Source organism: Priapulus caudatus, unplaced genomic scaffold (assembly GCF_000485595.1).
Source record: "Priapulus caudatus unplaced genomic scaffold, Priapulus_caudatus-5.0.1 Scaffold1493, whole genome shotgun sequence".
Classification (NCBI taxonomy): domain Eukaryota; kingdom Metazoa; phylum Priapulida; class Priapulimorpha; order Priapulimorphida; family Priapulidae; genus Priapulus; species Priapulus caudatus.
In genome coordinates this window covers 15022-29794 of record NW_014578554.1, presented here as the reverse complement: position 1 = coordinate 29794, position 14773 = coordinate 15022, and the positions used below count along the sequence as shown (strand labels likewise).

The following is a 14773-nucleotide window of genomic DNA, read 5'->3' as shown; positions in this document are numbered from 1 at the left end:
CGTGCGTGTGTCGTGGCTGTAGTGCATGAGCTGGCTTGTGGTGTGTGCGTTGCATGCGTGGGCTTGTGCGTGTGTGCGTACGTGTGATGGTGCTTGTGCGTATGTGTGCTGCAGTGTGAGTGCTTGTGCGTTCGTGTGCTGGAGTTGTGAGTGCTTGTGCGTCTGTGTGCGAGTGTTGTAGTGCTTTGTGGCCGCTGTGTGCGAGTGTGAGTGCTTGTGCGTGTGTGCGCGGCATGTGAGTTGTTGTGCGTGTGTGCGTTGCATGTGTCGTGTGCGTGTCCGTCAGGAGAGATGCTTTCTAATCTGCTGCCGAACACCTATTCTTTTTGTCTGATGTTTAACAGGAGGATAGAAATGGAAGCTGCGCTGGTGATGTTGCGCTCTAGCGCAGGAGATGATAGTAGACAGAGCTGGCCAGCATCAGAAGAGATGGCAGACAGAGCTGGCAGCACCAGGAGAGCATAGAGACAGCAAGCTGCAGCACAGGACTGAGATGGGGACAGAGCTTTGGCAGCCCCAGGATGAGATAGAGACATGAGCTGCAGCACCTGGAATCATAGATTACAGACTGCATCACCAGGAGAAAAGATAGAGACAGAGCTGGCAGACAGCGAGGAGAGATAGAGACAGGGCGGCACACCAACAGATGATAGAGACAGAGCTGCGTCACAACCAGGAGATAAATAGAGACTATGAAGCTGGCCAGCATTCACAGAGATAGAGACAGAGCTGCAGCACCAAAGAAATAGATACAGAGCTCGTAGCAGCCAGAGAGATTAGCAGACAGAGCTGGCAGACCAGAAGAACATAAGAGACAGAAGTCTGGCAGCAACAACAAGAGATAGATACAGGAGCTGGCAGCACCAGTAAGAAATAGACTACAGATGGCTGGTAGCACAAGAGAATAGAGTACAGCAGCTGGCAGCACCAGGAGCAGATAGAGACAGATGCTGCCAGCACCAGCGAGAGGTTAGATACAGAGCTGGCGCAACCAGGAAGATAGAGGCAAGCTGGCGAGCAACAGTAGAGGTAATATATAGAGCTGCGCACACAGAGAGAGATAGAGGCAGAGCGGCAGCCAGCAGGAGAGTAGGTAGACAGAGCTGCACAACAGCAGGAGATGGGAAGACAGCAGCTGGCAGCTCACCCAGGAGAGATGAGATCAGAGCTGGCAGCAACAGAGGAGATGATCAGATACCAGAGCTTGCGCAGCACCCTTGGAGAATAGATACAGAGCTTGGCCGAGCCAACAGGACGAGCATGGAGATCAGAGCTGGTAGCACCAGGAGAGACAGAGACAGAGCTGGCAGCACCTGGAGAGGTCTAGATACAGCTGGCCAGAAACAGAAGATGTTTGAGACAGCAGCTGGCGAGAGATCAAGAGCTGGCACCAACAGGAGAGATGGAGACAGCAAGCTGGCCAATGCACCAGGAGCAGACAGAAGACAGAGCTGGCAGCACCAGCGAAGAACAGAGACAGAGTCTGGCCAAGCAACAGGACGAGATAGAGACAGAGCTGGCAGCACTGGCAGAAATAGATACACGAGCTGGCAGCAACAGGCACGAGATGGAGCAGAGCTCTTAGCACATGGAGAGACATGAGATAGCAGCTGCGCAGCAACCTGGAGAGGTAGTACAACAAGCTGGCAGCAACAGAAATGTAGCAGACAGAGCTGTTCAGAGACAGAGCTGCAGAAACAGCAGCTGGCAGGACAGAAGATTCTCTTGGATTTGCAGCGTCCGCACTCACGGTTCTGAGAAGGTGGTGACATCTACGCAATATACTATCAAAACTGTCAAGACCATCCGAGATGAAGAAGAGGCTGTGCAGCAGCAGAAGAAAGAGAGTCATGCGCTGGCAGCACCAACAGAGATAGCAGTCAGCAAGCTGGCAGCACCAACAGAGGATAGAGTCAGAGCTGGCAGCACCTGGGCAGTAGATTTAGAGACAGAGGCTGCAGCACCTGGATAGAGATAGAGACAGAAGCTGGCAGCACCACAGACGATAGAGTCAGAGCTGCGCAGCACCAACACGAATAGAGCAGAGCTGGCCAGCACCAACAGAGATAGAGTCTAGCAGCTTGGCAGCACCTGAGAGAGATAGAGACAGCGCTGCAGCTAGCAGCGGGAAATTAGAGTCAGAGCTGGCCAGCCACCAACAGAGCATAGCAGTCAGAGCTGCGCAACGCACCAGCGGACCATATAGATACAGAAGTTTGCAGCACCTGACATTCCCTACAGGAGCGTGGAGGAGATTAGAACAATCAAGAGCCATGAGCTGGCCAGCACAGAGGAGAAACTAGAGTCAGAGCTGCAGCCACCTGCGACATAGGTAGATTACAGAGCTGGCAGCACCTGGAGAGATAGAGACAGATGCTGCAGCACCAGGGGAAATAGAGACAGAGCTGGCAGCAACATGGGAGAAATAGAGCACGAGGCTTGGCAGCACAGGAGAGATAGAGACAGAGCTGCGCCAGAGACAGAGCCTGGCAAACAGCAGCCCCACCGTTGCATGGGTGACGCGACACGCTGCCGACGGTCAGCCTTGACCGCCGCGACATCGCCGACACTCCTGAGCCTCCGAAGCCGTGCATCCGCGGCAAACGCTTTGAGCCTTCAGCGCGAAGCACTGGACTTCCGCCGTCGAGCTCGCTGCTTGCCGTCATTGAGGCCTGAGCGAGCATATGCCTATGATCGCCACAACTCAGCTTCGTGAGGAGGAGGAGGAGGATGGAGGAGTGAGGAGGCAAGAAGGAGGCAGAAGGGTGAGGAGAAGGAGGAGGTTCAGGAGGAGAGGAGGAGGAAGAGGAGAAGCGGCTACCTCCCCGAGGTGGGAGGTGAGATAGTTGCAGCCGCGTGTGCGTATTGGTGGCTGAGGAAGGCAGGGAGGACATCCTCTCAGCCCCAGCAGAGTGGGAAAGGAAAAGCAGCCCCAGCTGCTCTAGTCAGTTTACGGATGCTGAGAAGAGGCGGTGCGGCGGGGAGCGTTCCCGGTGCAACTTTTGCTGTTGGCATGCTGAGCAGAGATGAAGTTCTGCATGCGGATAGTAGCGCGTCGAAAACAGCAGCAGTTGGAGCGTGAGATGAGAGGCCAGGTCTGAGAAAGTCGCGAGAGAACGATGCGAGCGACTCACGAGTAAGCTCGTAGCAGAGATGATGAAGCCATCAAACGACGGGGATGCCGGGACAACCTCCATCCGCATGGGTCCGCGCATCGCCACCGAACAACCACTGGACCGTAAGATGAAGAAGTCTTGACGGATGAAGCAGCCACATTTCCCGGTGTGGCATCGACGACGAGGATTGAAGCGCAGGTGATGCGGCGGGAAGGAAACACGACGACGGTGTTTTCACACGTGCTCAGCAAAACCAAATCATGCAAGTAGATGCATTGAATGATGATGATGATGCATGATGATGTATGATGATACTTGCTGAGAGGTGAGAGTGAAGCAGCTGTGATAGCAAACGGAACACCGGACAGGTAGGAGAGGATGACGATGCAGCCATGCAGAGAAACATTTGTGAATACATACGAGCCACGAGGCTAAGCAGAAGTAAGCGATACAGCACAGAGTGAGAATGAAGCAGCTATGATATGGATGGGCGAAGAAAGGAGGCGTCGATGCAGGCCAAGCAGAGAAGGCAACTTGCCGAATAGGATGGGATAAGAAAGACGGCGTCGATGCAGGCCAAGAGAGAAGGAGCTGCGGATAGCGATGGGTAAGAAAGAGGCGTCGATGCAGGCCAGTAAGAGAGCAAGCAGCTTGCGATTACAAAGCACACAGGAGCCGAGGAAGAAGATATGGAGCAGAAGTAAAGAAGGAATGAGAGGAGAATGCAGAATGGAGGTCGAGAATAGGCGTTGCTCGATATCGAACACTCGCGCCGTGAGGTGCTGACACGGGCGCGCGTCGATGATGGTCAACGTGCACAAAGCGCTGACGCATAGCTCTGTCGCCAGACATCGCCACCGCGGCACGTCATCGCAACGCCGACGGTTGGTAAGAGGAAGCCGCAGCATACGTAAGATCGAAGACGGAACCGCAGCATCACGCCAGCAGGAAGAGGAAGCCGCAGCATATGCCAGCCAGCGGAAGAGGAAGCCGCAGCATACGTCAACAGGGAAGAGCGAAGCGCAGCATACGTAAGCAGCGGGATAAGAGGAAGCCCAGACCTATACGTGCAACAGCCGGAAGAGGAAGCCGCCAGCATACGTAAGCAGTGATAGAGGAACCGCAGCATACGTAAGCAGGGAGATGAGAAGCCGCCAGCATTACGTAAGCAGGGAAGAGGAAAAAGCCGCAGCATACGTGAGCAGGGAAGCAGGAAGCCGCCAGCATATGCCAGCAGGGCAAGAGGAAGCCGCCAGCATAGTCACGCATGGCGCAAAGAGGAAGCCGGCCAAAGCATACGTATAGCAGAAGATGGAAGCCGCAGCATACGTAAGCAGGGAAGAGGAAGCCGCCCGATCATACGTTAAGCAGGGAAGAGGATAAGGCCGCAGCATAACGTAAGCAGAGGAAGAGCCGAAGCCGCAGCATTATAGCTAGCAGAAGCGGAAGCCGCAGCATTACGCCACAGCGGAAGAGGGAAGGCCGCAGCATACCGTAAGCAGGGAAGAGGAAGCTGCAGCCATACGTAATCAGCGGAAGAGGAAGCCGCAGGCAGTACGTCAGCAGGGCTAAGAGGACAGCCTGTCCAGCATACGTCAGCAGGGAAGAGGAACCGCAGCATACTGTAAAGCAGGAGAAGAGGAAGCCGCCCAGCATACGTAAGCAGCGGAGAGGTAAATGCCGCAGCATATTCAGCAAGGCAAGAGGAAGCCGCAGTATACGTAAGCAGGAAGAAGAGGTAAGCCACAGAAATACCGCCAAGCAAGGAATGAGGAAGCCGCAGCATTACGCCAGCAGGGAAGAGGAAGCCACGACATATGCCAGCAGGGAAGAGGAAGCCGCAGCATACGCCAGCAGAGAAAAGGAAGCCACGACATATGCCAGCATTGAAGAGGAAGCCACGACATATGCCAACAGAGAAAGATGGAAGCACGGACATACGCCAGCATGGCGAAAAGGATGCCACAACATACGTCAGAAGGGAAGAGGAAGCCACGACATACGCCGGCGGGCAAGAGGAAGCCACGACATACGTGAGTAGGGATGAGGAAGATGAGGCGGATGCTGCGGGTGATGCCGCAGAAGCGTGCGTCGACGTTACTCACGGAGAAAGAGATGCGGCAGGAGAAGATGAAGGCAGAGTGGAAATTCGCAGCACAGACGGAGGTAGAGAGGAAGCAGGAGAAATAGAGGAGGTTACGGAGGAACGGGAAGAGAAGACTAGCGGCACTCCAGTGCGAATTCCCGACTCGTTCGTCGCCGCAGGTCGCGACCCCAACTTGCAGACCGTGGATGAAGAAGTGCATGACGAGCCAGCAGGGGGCGCCTCCGAGGTTCTTCGGTCGCCGTCGCCCCCGATGCACGGCGCGGGGGAGGGTCGTGCCTCTCCCCTCGTCGATGACGTCATGTTCAGGGGAGGCGACACCGACGTGGACGCCAGTGAGGAAGGAGGAGGAGGAAGAGGAAAGGAACCCGACGCTGGTATGGATGTTACGGTAGCAGGAGGAACAGAGGTGGACCCTTACGGAGACCGCACAGACGTCCAGTCCCCCATCGCTCAAGTGACGACTGAGGTCTCATATCAGAGCACCGGATTTTACGGTGGAGCCGCCGGGGAGAGCTGCCAATCTAGTCGGAGTGAACCGGACGTGGCTGTTGCCGTGGAGATACCTGCAGCACGCGAGCACGGCAGCAGGGCGCCATGGCGACGCGATGACGACAACGCGAGAGAGGAGATTGAGGATAACCGCGGAGTCATGCGCACTGATGCTGCTGCTGCTGCTGCTGCTGCTGGTGGTGATGATGCTGATGCTGCTACTGCTGCTGGTGATGCTGCTGGTGATGCTACTGGTGATGCTGCTGCTGGTGATGCTGCTGGTGATACTGCTGCAGCTGCTGCTACTGCTGCTGGTGATGCTGCTGCTGGTGATGCTGCTACTGCTGGTGATGCTGCTGGTGATGCTGCTGCTGGTGATGCTGCTGTTACTGCTGCTGGTGATGCTGCTGGTGCTGCTGCTGCTGGTGATGATGCTGCTGCTCTGGTAGAGCCTCATGAGGCTAATGATGCTGGAAGAGGAGGGGAAGAAGAGGCTGTGATGGCTTCTCCATCTCTTTCCCCCTCTCTCACTAACACCCATCCTCCACATTTAGAATCGAATTGGAACAGAGGAAGGAACAGGAGCACAAGGAACGGCTGCGCAGGGAGGAGGAGGAAAGGAGGCAGCAGGAAGAGAAAGACCGGCTTGAGACTATGAGACTCGAACGTGAGCTGGAGGAGGAAGAGATGCGAAGGGCTGCAGAGGAGGAAAGACTCATGGAGGAAGCCAGAGAGGTACGTGTTCCTTTGCTCTGGCCTTTCTCCTTTTTTCTGGAAGTTAGTGCCCAAAGGTTGAATGTTTTCATGTGAGCTGGCACAAGCATGACTAAAAGCTCTCATGGCTTCTTTCATTCAGGTGCCTTTGTAAAAGTTAACTATACTATTATTACTATTACTATTATTATTTCCAAAGTGGATCACTGCATTAGCCGGTGGCTTCTTGGTTGACCGTGCTATTATTATTATTATTATTATTATTATTATTATTATTATTTGATTTTAAATGTGTCAATATATTCGTTTATTTTTATTTTGTTGCATGTATGAGCCTCTTATAAATCCCAACGACGTCAGGCAGTGTTCGCGTAAAGTTCCTCAAGATTACAACGATGCCTGTGAACTTCTTCCTTCCTTCACGGACAGTTCCATCACATTTCGTTGCTTTCCTTTGCAGAGGATCCTAGCTGAGATGGAGGCGAAGGAGGCCCAAGAGCGGGTGGAGCAGGAGATGGCGGAGAGGGCGAGGCGAGAGGAGGAGGAGCGGCAAGAGCGGAAGCTGCGTCTGGAAGCCATAATGAGCAGGACAAGGAAGAAGGTGGGTGCTCTCTTGAAGCGAGGATGCGTATCCTAGTAACAACGTGAAAGTAGGAACGCTGGGAGCTGAGAGGCACTGAATGAAATACCACGTGCATGTGATCGTTCGTATGTACGTGCATGCTTGTGTATGTGTGTACGTGTGTGTTTGTGTATGTGTGCACGTGCGTGTTTGTGTATGTGTGCACGTGCGTGTTTGTGTATGTGTGTACGTTGCATTCGTATAGGCAATACGATCGTACTTGCGCATGTGTGCGAGTGTGAGTGCTTGTGCGTGTGTGAGTGCTTGTGCGTGTGTGCGAGTGTGAGTGCTTGTGCGTGTGTGAGTGCTTGTGCGTGTGTGCGAGTATGAGTGCTTGTGCGTGTGTGCGAGTGTGAGTGCTTGTGCGTGTGTGCGAGTGTGAGTGCTTGTGCGTGTGTGCGTTGCATGTGTGTGTGCGTGTCTGAGGAGAGATGTTTCTAAATCTGCTGTGAACACCTATTCTTTTGTCTATGTTTAACAGGAGGAAGAAATGGAGCTGGCTGATGTTGCGATCCGAGGGGCGGGGAGCTTGTTTACACTTTGTCTAGACGCAGGAGAGATAGAGACAGAGCTGCAGCATCGAAGAGATGCGAGACAGAGCTGGCAGCACAGGAGAGATAGGACGAGCTGGCAAGCAACCAAAGGGAGATGCGGGACAGAGCTGGCAGGACCAGGAAAGATAGAGACAGAGCTGGCAGAGACCAGGGAGATAGAGCAGAGCTCGGCAGCATCAGGAGAGATAGAGACAGAGCTGGCATCAGCAGGACGAGATAGAGAAGAGTGACAGCAACAGGAATATAGAGGACAGAGCTGCAGCGCAGGAGAGTGGAGATCAGAGCTGCGCACAGAGAGATAGCGACAGAGCTGGACCACCAGGAGAGATAGAGACAGACTGCAGCATCAGCGAAAGATGAGATCAGAGTGCCAGCACAAGACGATATAGAGACAAGCTGGCAGCACGCAGAGGGCATGCGAGACAGAGCTGGCAGATCAGAAGAGATAAGCGACTAGCTGGGCCAGCAAACAGGAGAGAGTAGAGACAGAGCTTTGGCACAACAGAGAGATAGAGGACAGAGCTGCAGCACCAAAAGATAGAGCAGAAGCTGCAGAGACAATCGGCACAACCAGAGAAATAGAGACAGAGCTGATAGACCTGGAGAAGATAGAGACAGAGCTGCGCCCCGGAGAATAGCAGACAGAGCTGGCAGCAGCACGGAGAAATAGAACAAGAGTTGACAGTCACCAGGAGAGATAGAGACATGGCTGGCAGCCAGCAGGAGAGCGATAGAGACAGAGCTGGCCAGCATCCAAACAAAAGATAGGAGACAGAAGCTAAGCAGACAGAGCTGGTTGACCGGAGCAATAGAAGACAGAGCCTGGCAGCCGAGCAGGGAGCAGATAGAGCAGAGGCTGGCAGCACCAGGAGAGGATAGAAGACAAAGCTGGCAGCAGCGAGAGATAGAGACACGAGCTGCCAGCGTGCGGAGCAGATGGAGACAGAGCTGGCGCAACAGGAAGAGGTAGCTACAGAGCTGCAGCACAGGAGTATATAGAACACAGCTCGACAGCAGCAGGAGAAAATAGAGGACTAGACGGTTTTTTTTTTTTTATATATTTGCAGCCCACAGGAGAAAAGTACAGCAGACGAACTGCAGCAACATAGAGAGCGTGAGTCACATGAGCTGCAGCACCTGGGAGAAATAGTACAGAGTGGCAAGCACAGGAGAGATGGCGAACAGACGATGTAGCATCAGCGAGAGACAGAGACAGAGCTAGCGCCCACCTGAGAGAGATAACAGAGCTGGCAGCAACAGAGGATGTAGAGGACGACGCTGCAGAAAACAGAGCAGCAGAGACAGAGCTGCAGAGACAGAAGATTTTGGATTTGCGTTCCAATCAGTTCTGAGAAGGTGGTTCCATCTAGCAATTACTATGATCAACTGATCAAGACATCGAGATTGAAGAAGAAGTGCAGCAGCAGAAGAAAGAGAAATGTTCAAGCTAGGCAGCACAACGCAGATAGAGTCAGAGCTGCCAGCACCAACAAGAGATAGAGTCAGGCTGACAGCACCTGGAGATATAAGAACAGAGCTGGCAGCCAGCAGGGGAAATAGTGAAGAATGGCCCACCATCAGAGATGCAGTCAAAGAGCTGGCAGCACCAACAGAGATAGAGTCAGAGCTGCGCAGCACCTGGAGAGACAGGAAGGTCGGCCATCACGCAACAGAGATAGAGTCAGAGTCTGCGAAGACCAGGACATATAGGTACAGAGGTGCAGCACCTGAATCATTCACCTACCAGAGCTGTCAGAGGAATAAACAATCAGAGCCAGAGCGGCGACGAGGTAAAATTAGGTCAGAGGCTGGGCAGCACCTGGATTAATAGATACAGAGAGCTGCAGCACCTGAGGATAGAGACAGAGCTGACGCAGCAGGGGAAATAGAGACAGGTGGCACGCACCAGCGAGAAAATAGAGGACAGAGCTTGGCAGCACTCTGGATCATATAGCTACCAGAGCTGGCAGCACCTGAGAGATAGGAGACAGAGCTGCGCAGCGGGGAATAGGAGACAGAGCGCAGCAGCAACGGGAGAAATAAGAGACATGAGCTGGCTGGAGACAGGCTGGCAAAGACAGAGCTGCGAGACAGAGCTGGCGACAGCAGGCCCGTCCCCACCGGCTGACCATGGTGCGGACACGCCGGGGACAGTCGGCGAACATTCCTGGCTCCGAGCCGTGCATCCGCGCAACGCTTCGGAGCTTCAGCGCGAAGCACTGACTTCCGCGTCGAGCTCGCTGCGCCGTCATTGAGGCTAGGCCGAGAAGCCCGATCGCCACCAGCGTGAGGCAACGGAGCGAGGAGAGTAAGGAGCAAAGAGTGAGGGAGGAGAAGGAGGAGAGGAGAAGAGATGAGGAGGAGCGAGGAGGAGAAGGAGGACGCAGGAGGCAGGAGCGAGGCAAGAGGAGAGGACGAGAGAGGAAGGGAAAGAGGAGGAGCTCGTCTACGCGGCTCCGAGGTGCGGAGGTGATGGATAGCTGAGCCGGGTGCGTCTGGTGAGGAAAGGCAGGGGACGTTTCCCCTCCGCAAGCAGGGGAAGGAGCCGGTCAGCTGCTTCTTTTTTCTCAGTAGGAGCTGAGGAAGAGGGCGCGTCCGCCTGGAGCGCTTCTCCGATGCCTAACTTTGGTTGGATGCTGACGAGAGGATGAAGTTCTGCATGCGGATAGTAGCCGGTCAAAAAGCAAGCAGAGGTGAATACTTAGAGGATGCTGAGGATAAGTCGCATAGAGGCGATGAGTGAGCGAGGCGATCACGAGGAGCTGCAGCAGAGATGATCGAATCCATCAACGCACGCGGGATGCGGACACTCCGCCGATTGGTCCGCCGCATCCCACGACAATCCACACCGTAAGAGAGAAGCCTCTAGAGGTGAAGCATCCCTGTTGCATCGCACGACGCGATTGCGCGGGCAGCGTAGCGGTGGAGGCAACACGATGCGTGTTTTCACATCGTGCTCAGGCAACATCATTCGAATATGATGATGATGATGAGATGAGATGATGATGATACTGCTGAGAGGGAGAGTGAAGCAGCTGTGGATAGCCAACCGGAACACGGCAGTAGGCAGAGGCTGCGATGCAACCAGAGAGAAACATTTCGATGATACACACACGAGCGCGAGCTAGAGCAGTAAGCGATACACGACAGAGGAGATAATTGAAGCAGCTTTATAGGATGGGAAGAAAGGGCGTCGATGCAGGCAGAGAGAAGCACTGCGATCAGGATGGGAAGAGAGGCTTCGATGCACGGAAGAGAGAAGGAGCTGCGCATATGATGAGGAAGAAGAGGCGTCGAATGCAGGCAAGAGAGAAGCAGCTGACGATACAAAGACACAGGCAGGGAAGAAGCAAGAGGGCGGGGGGGGGGGGCGCAGAAGAGAAGAGAGAAAGAGGGACGAGATGGAAGAGAGCGGTCCGGATTAAGCGTTGCCTCGACTAATGAACACTCGCCCCGTGAGGTTGATAAACGGCGCGAATGAGGTAACGCTGACAGGTGACGAAGCGTCGCAGATCGCCACCGCACGACGTATCGAAGCAAAACGCGACGGTTGGAAGAGAAACCCAGCCATACGTTAAGCAGGCCGAAGAGGGAGCCGCAGCATCGCCAGCCAGAAGAGGAACCGCAGCATATGCAGCAGGGAAGATGGAAGCCCAGAATACGTTCAACAGGGAAGAGGAAGCCGCAGAATACGTAAGCGGGAAGAGGAAGCCGCGTCATAGTACAGCAGGAAGAGAAGCCGGCAGCATACGTAACAGGTAAGAGAAGCCGCAGCATACTGTAATGCAGGAGAGGAGCCGCAGCATATGCAGCAGGAAGAGGAAGCCGCCCAGCATACGCAGCAGGAAGGAGGAAGCCGCACGCATGACGTAAGACGGGGAAGTACGGGAAGCCGCAGATACGTACAGCAGGGAAAGAGAAGCCGCGACATGTACGTAAGCAGGAAGAGGATAGCCGCAGCATTACGTACCAGCGGGAAGAGGACAGCCGCGCATATGCTAGCAGGGAAAGAAGCGCAGCATACGCCAAGCAGGGTAAGAGGAGAGCCGCAGGCATACGTAAGCAGGGAAGGGAAGCTGCGCATTACGTAGCGGAAGAGGAAGCCGCAGCAGATCACGTCAGCAGGGAAGAGGAAGGCCGCAGCAATACGTTCAGCAGGAAGAGGAAACGCCGCAGCATACGTAATGCAGAAGAGGAAGCCGCAGAGCATACGTAGAGCAGGGAGAGGAAGCGCAAGCATATGGTCAGCCAAAGAAGAGGAAGCCGCAGCATGACCGAGAGCCAGAGAAGGAAGCCACAGATACGCCAGCCCCACGTACTATCGAGAGCGAAGAAGCCCGCAAAAAAGCCTACTCCAGCAGGGAAGAGGAAGGCCACGAACATTGAGCCATGAGGGAGAGGAAGCCGCAGTCATACTCCAGCCAGAGAAAAGAAGCCACGACATTGACCAGCCATTCGAAGAGGGAAGCCACGACATATGCCAACAGAGAAGAGGAAGCCACGACATACGCCAGCAGGGAAAAGGAAGCCACAACATATGTAAGCAGGGGGAAGAGGAAGCCGCAGCATACGCAGCCAGAGAAAAGGAAGCCACGACATATGCTAGCAGAGAAGAAGAATCCACAACATACGTCAGAAGGGAAGAGGAAGCCACGACATACGCGGCGGGCAATAGGAAGCCACGCATACGTGAGTAGGGATGAGGAAATGATGCGATGCTGCGGGTATGCCCGCATGAAGCGTGCGTCGACAATACTCATCGAGAAAAAAGAGCATGCGGCAGGAAAAGATGAAGCACGAGAGGAAATTCCAGCACAGCGGAGTAGGAGGGAAGCAGGAGAAGGGGAAGTAGAGGAGGTTACGGAGAAGGAGAGAAGAATAGCGGCACTCCAGTGCGATTCCCGACTCGTTTCGTCGCGTCAGGCCGACCCAATTTACGACGTGGATGAGAATGTGCATGACGAGCAGCAGGGGCGGCCTCCGAGAGCTCTTCCGGTCGCCGTCGCCACCCGATGCACGGCGCGGGGGAGGGTCGTCCCTCTCCTCGTCCGATGACGTTCATGTTCAGGGGAGCGACACGACGTTGACTCCAGTGAAGGAAGGAGGCAGCGAGTGAAGAGGAAAGGAACCGCGCTGGTTGGATGTTACGGTGCAGGAGAACAGAGTGCGACCCATACGCGAGACCTCTGCAGACGTCGCATCCCATCGCTCAAGTGACGCCGACTGAAGGTCTCATATCAGAGCACGGATTTTTACGCTTGGAGCCGAGGGCAGAGCTGTCAATCTAGTCGCGAGTGCAGCGGACGTGGCCTGATTGCGTGAAGATACCTCGCCCGCACGCCGATGGCACGCAGCAGGGCGCCATGGCGACGCCGATACGGACAACGCAGAGAGGAGATTAGGATTAACTGCAGGAGCTCAGGCGCACTGATGCGCGCCCTGCTACTGGGGCCTGCTGGTGATGCTTATGGTGCTGTTGTGTCTTGAATGCTGGCTTGGGATGCCTTGCTGGTATGCTGCTGATGTGGCTGGGATGCTGCTGGTTGAGCTGCTGATGCTGCCTGCTGGTACTGCTGCTGTGATGCTGCCTGTGCTCTGCTGCCTCGCTGGCTGCGGCTGCTGCTGGCACTGGCGCTGCTTGCTGCTGCTCTGTAGGAGCCTCATGAGGCTAATGATGCTGAAGAGGAGGGGAAGAAGAGGCTGTGATGGCTTCATTCGCCAGCCGTGAAGCGACTCCTCCCCCGCCTAGCGAGAAAGAGGAAGCAGATGGAGAGGTCAAGGATGAGGAAGTAGATGGAGAGGTCAAGGATGAGGAAGTAGATGGAGAGGTCAAGGATGAGGAAGTAGATGGAGAGGTCAAGGATGAGGAAGTAGATGCGAGAGTCAAGGGATAGGATAGTAGTGAGCAGGTCAAGGATGGGAAGTAGATGCACGAGGTCAAGGATGAGGAAGTAGGATGAGAGAGTCAATGATGAGAAGTAGATGAGAGAGTCCACCACCACGGATCGCAGGAAGTAATGAGAGAGGTCAGGATGGGAAGGCAGATGAGAGCGTGCAGCATGAGGAAGCAGATGGAGAGGTCAAGGATGAGGAAGCAGATGGAGAGGTCAAGGATGAGGAAGTGAATAGACCATCCGATCCAGAGGTGGACAAGCAGGAAGAACCACGGGAAGTAGCTGCCAGGGAGGCGGATGAGGATGTGATCGATAAAGCTGAACACATCCAGCCAACCTCCGCCCTGGACGTGCAGCCGCGAGGAGCGCCCGTCGCCGAGCGGTTGCCAGGGCAACAGGTCGGCGACGATGAGGAAGAGGCTGGGATCGGCGAGCACCTGGAGCGCAAGTTTCGCGCGTACGAGCAGGAGTACGAGCGCTACAAGCGCGAGATGGAGTGCATCGCCGAGGCAACGCCGCACGTCGCGACGGCCGAGGAGGGCGCCGAGCACGACGTCGAGTCTGAGCATCCCGACGACGACGACGAGAAGTACTCCTCCTCCTCGGAGGAGGGCTTCGCCGCTGAGACTCCCGATGGTTCCGGCCACATGTTGCTTCCTGGTGAACTAGGGAAGCGAGAGGAAGGCTTCGCGGCGACAACGGCGGAAATTTCCGGACCGGGAGGGAGAGAGGAAAGGCCGCGGGATATCGCTGCACTCTTTGGCGCAGAACAGGAGAGTTGTGGGATGCCCATGCCAGGTGTCACGACCCCGGATATCGAACCCGTGGACAGCCTGGAGACAATGATGTACAGGGAAGCTGGGACCTACAAGGATGAGGATGCTGCAGAGATGGTAACCGGGGAGGATGTGACGTACAAATCAGAAGAGATGAAGGAGGAGGAAGAGGAAGTGAAGGAGGAGGAAGAGGAAGTGAAGGAGGAGGAAGAGGAAGTGAAGGAGGATGAAGAGGATGTGAAGCAGGAGGAAGAGGAAGTGAATGAGGAGGAAAAGGAAGTGAAGGAAGAGGAAGATGTAAAGGATGAAGAAGTCGAACAGGAAAAAGAGAAAGAGGTGAAGGATGAGCAAGAGGATGCTGCCCCCCAGGGCTTCTTCAGCAGCATGAGAACATATGTCACTGAAACGTTCACCTCCATCGTCCGCTCAAGTGACGCCCAGCAACAAGAAGAGGAGGCTGGGGACCCGACAACCACCATCCCTGCAGGCGATGAGGAGGAG

General features: G+C 54.9%; 2 protein-coding genes across 2 annotated transcripts in view; both read left to right on the top strand.

The window, feature by feature from the left end:
• The window catches only part of LOC106816809 (trichohyalin-like), a 34547-nt gene extending 25751 nt beyond the window's left edge, over positions 1–8796 (top strand). The window contains exons 7-10 of the mRNA XM_014821440.1: positions 6267–6447; positions 6887–7027; positions 7530–7828; positions 8670–8796. Coding sequence (XP_014676926.1) covers positions 6267–6447; positions 6887–7027; positions 7530–7828; positions 8670–8796 — 748 coding nt within the window. The remainder of the gene's footprint in view (positions 1–6266; positions 6448–6886; positions 7028–7529; positions 7829–8669) is intronic.
• A 5095-nt stretch (positions 8797–13891) lies between these two features.
• On the top strand, positions 13892–14524 carry LOC106816811 (ribosomal biogenesis protein LAS1L-like; the record flags this gene model as incomplete). Its single annotated transcript, XM_014821442.1, has 1 exon — positions 13892–14524. A coding segment is annotated over exon 1 (537 nt), but the record flags the coding sequence as incomplete, so codon positions are not given.
• Between the last annotated feature and the right edge of the window lie 249 nt (positions 14525–14773).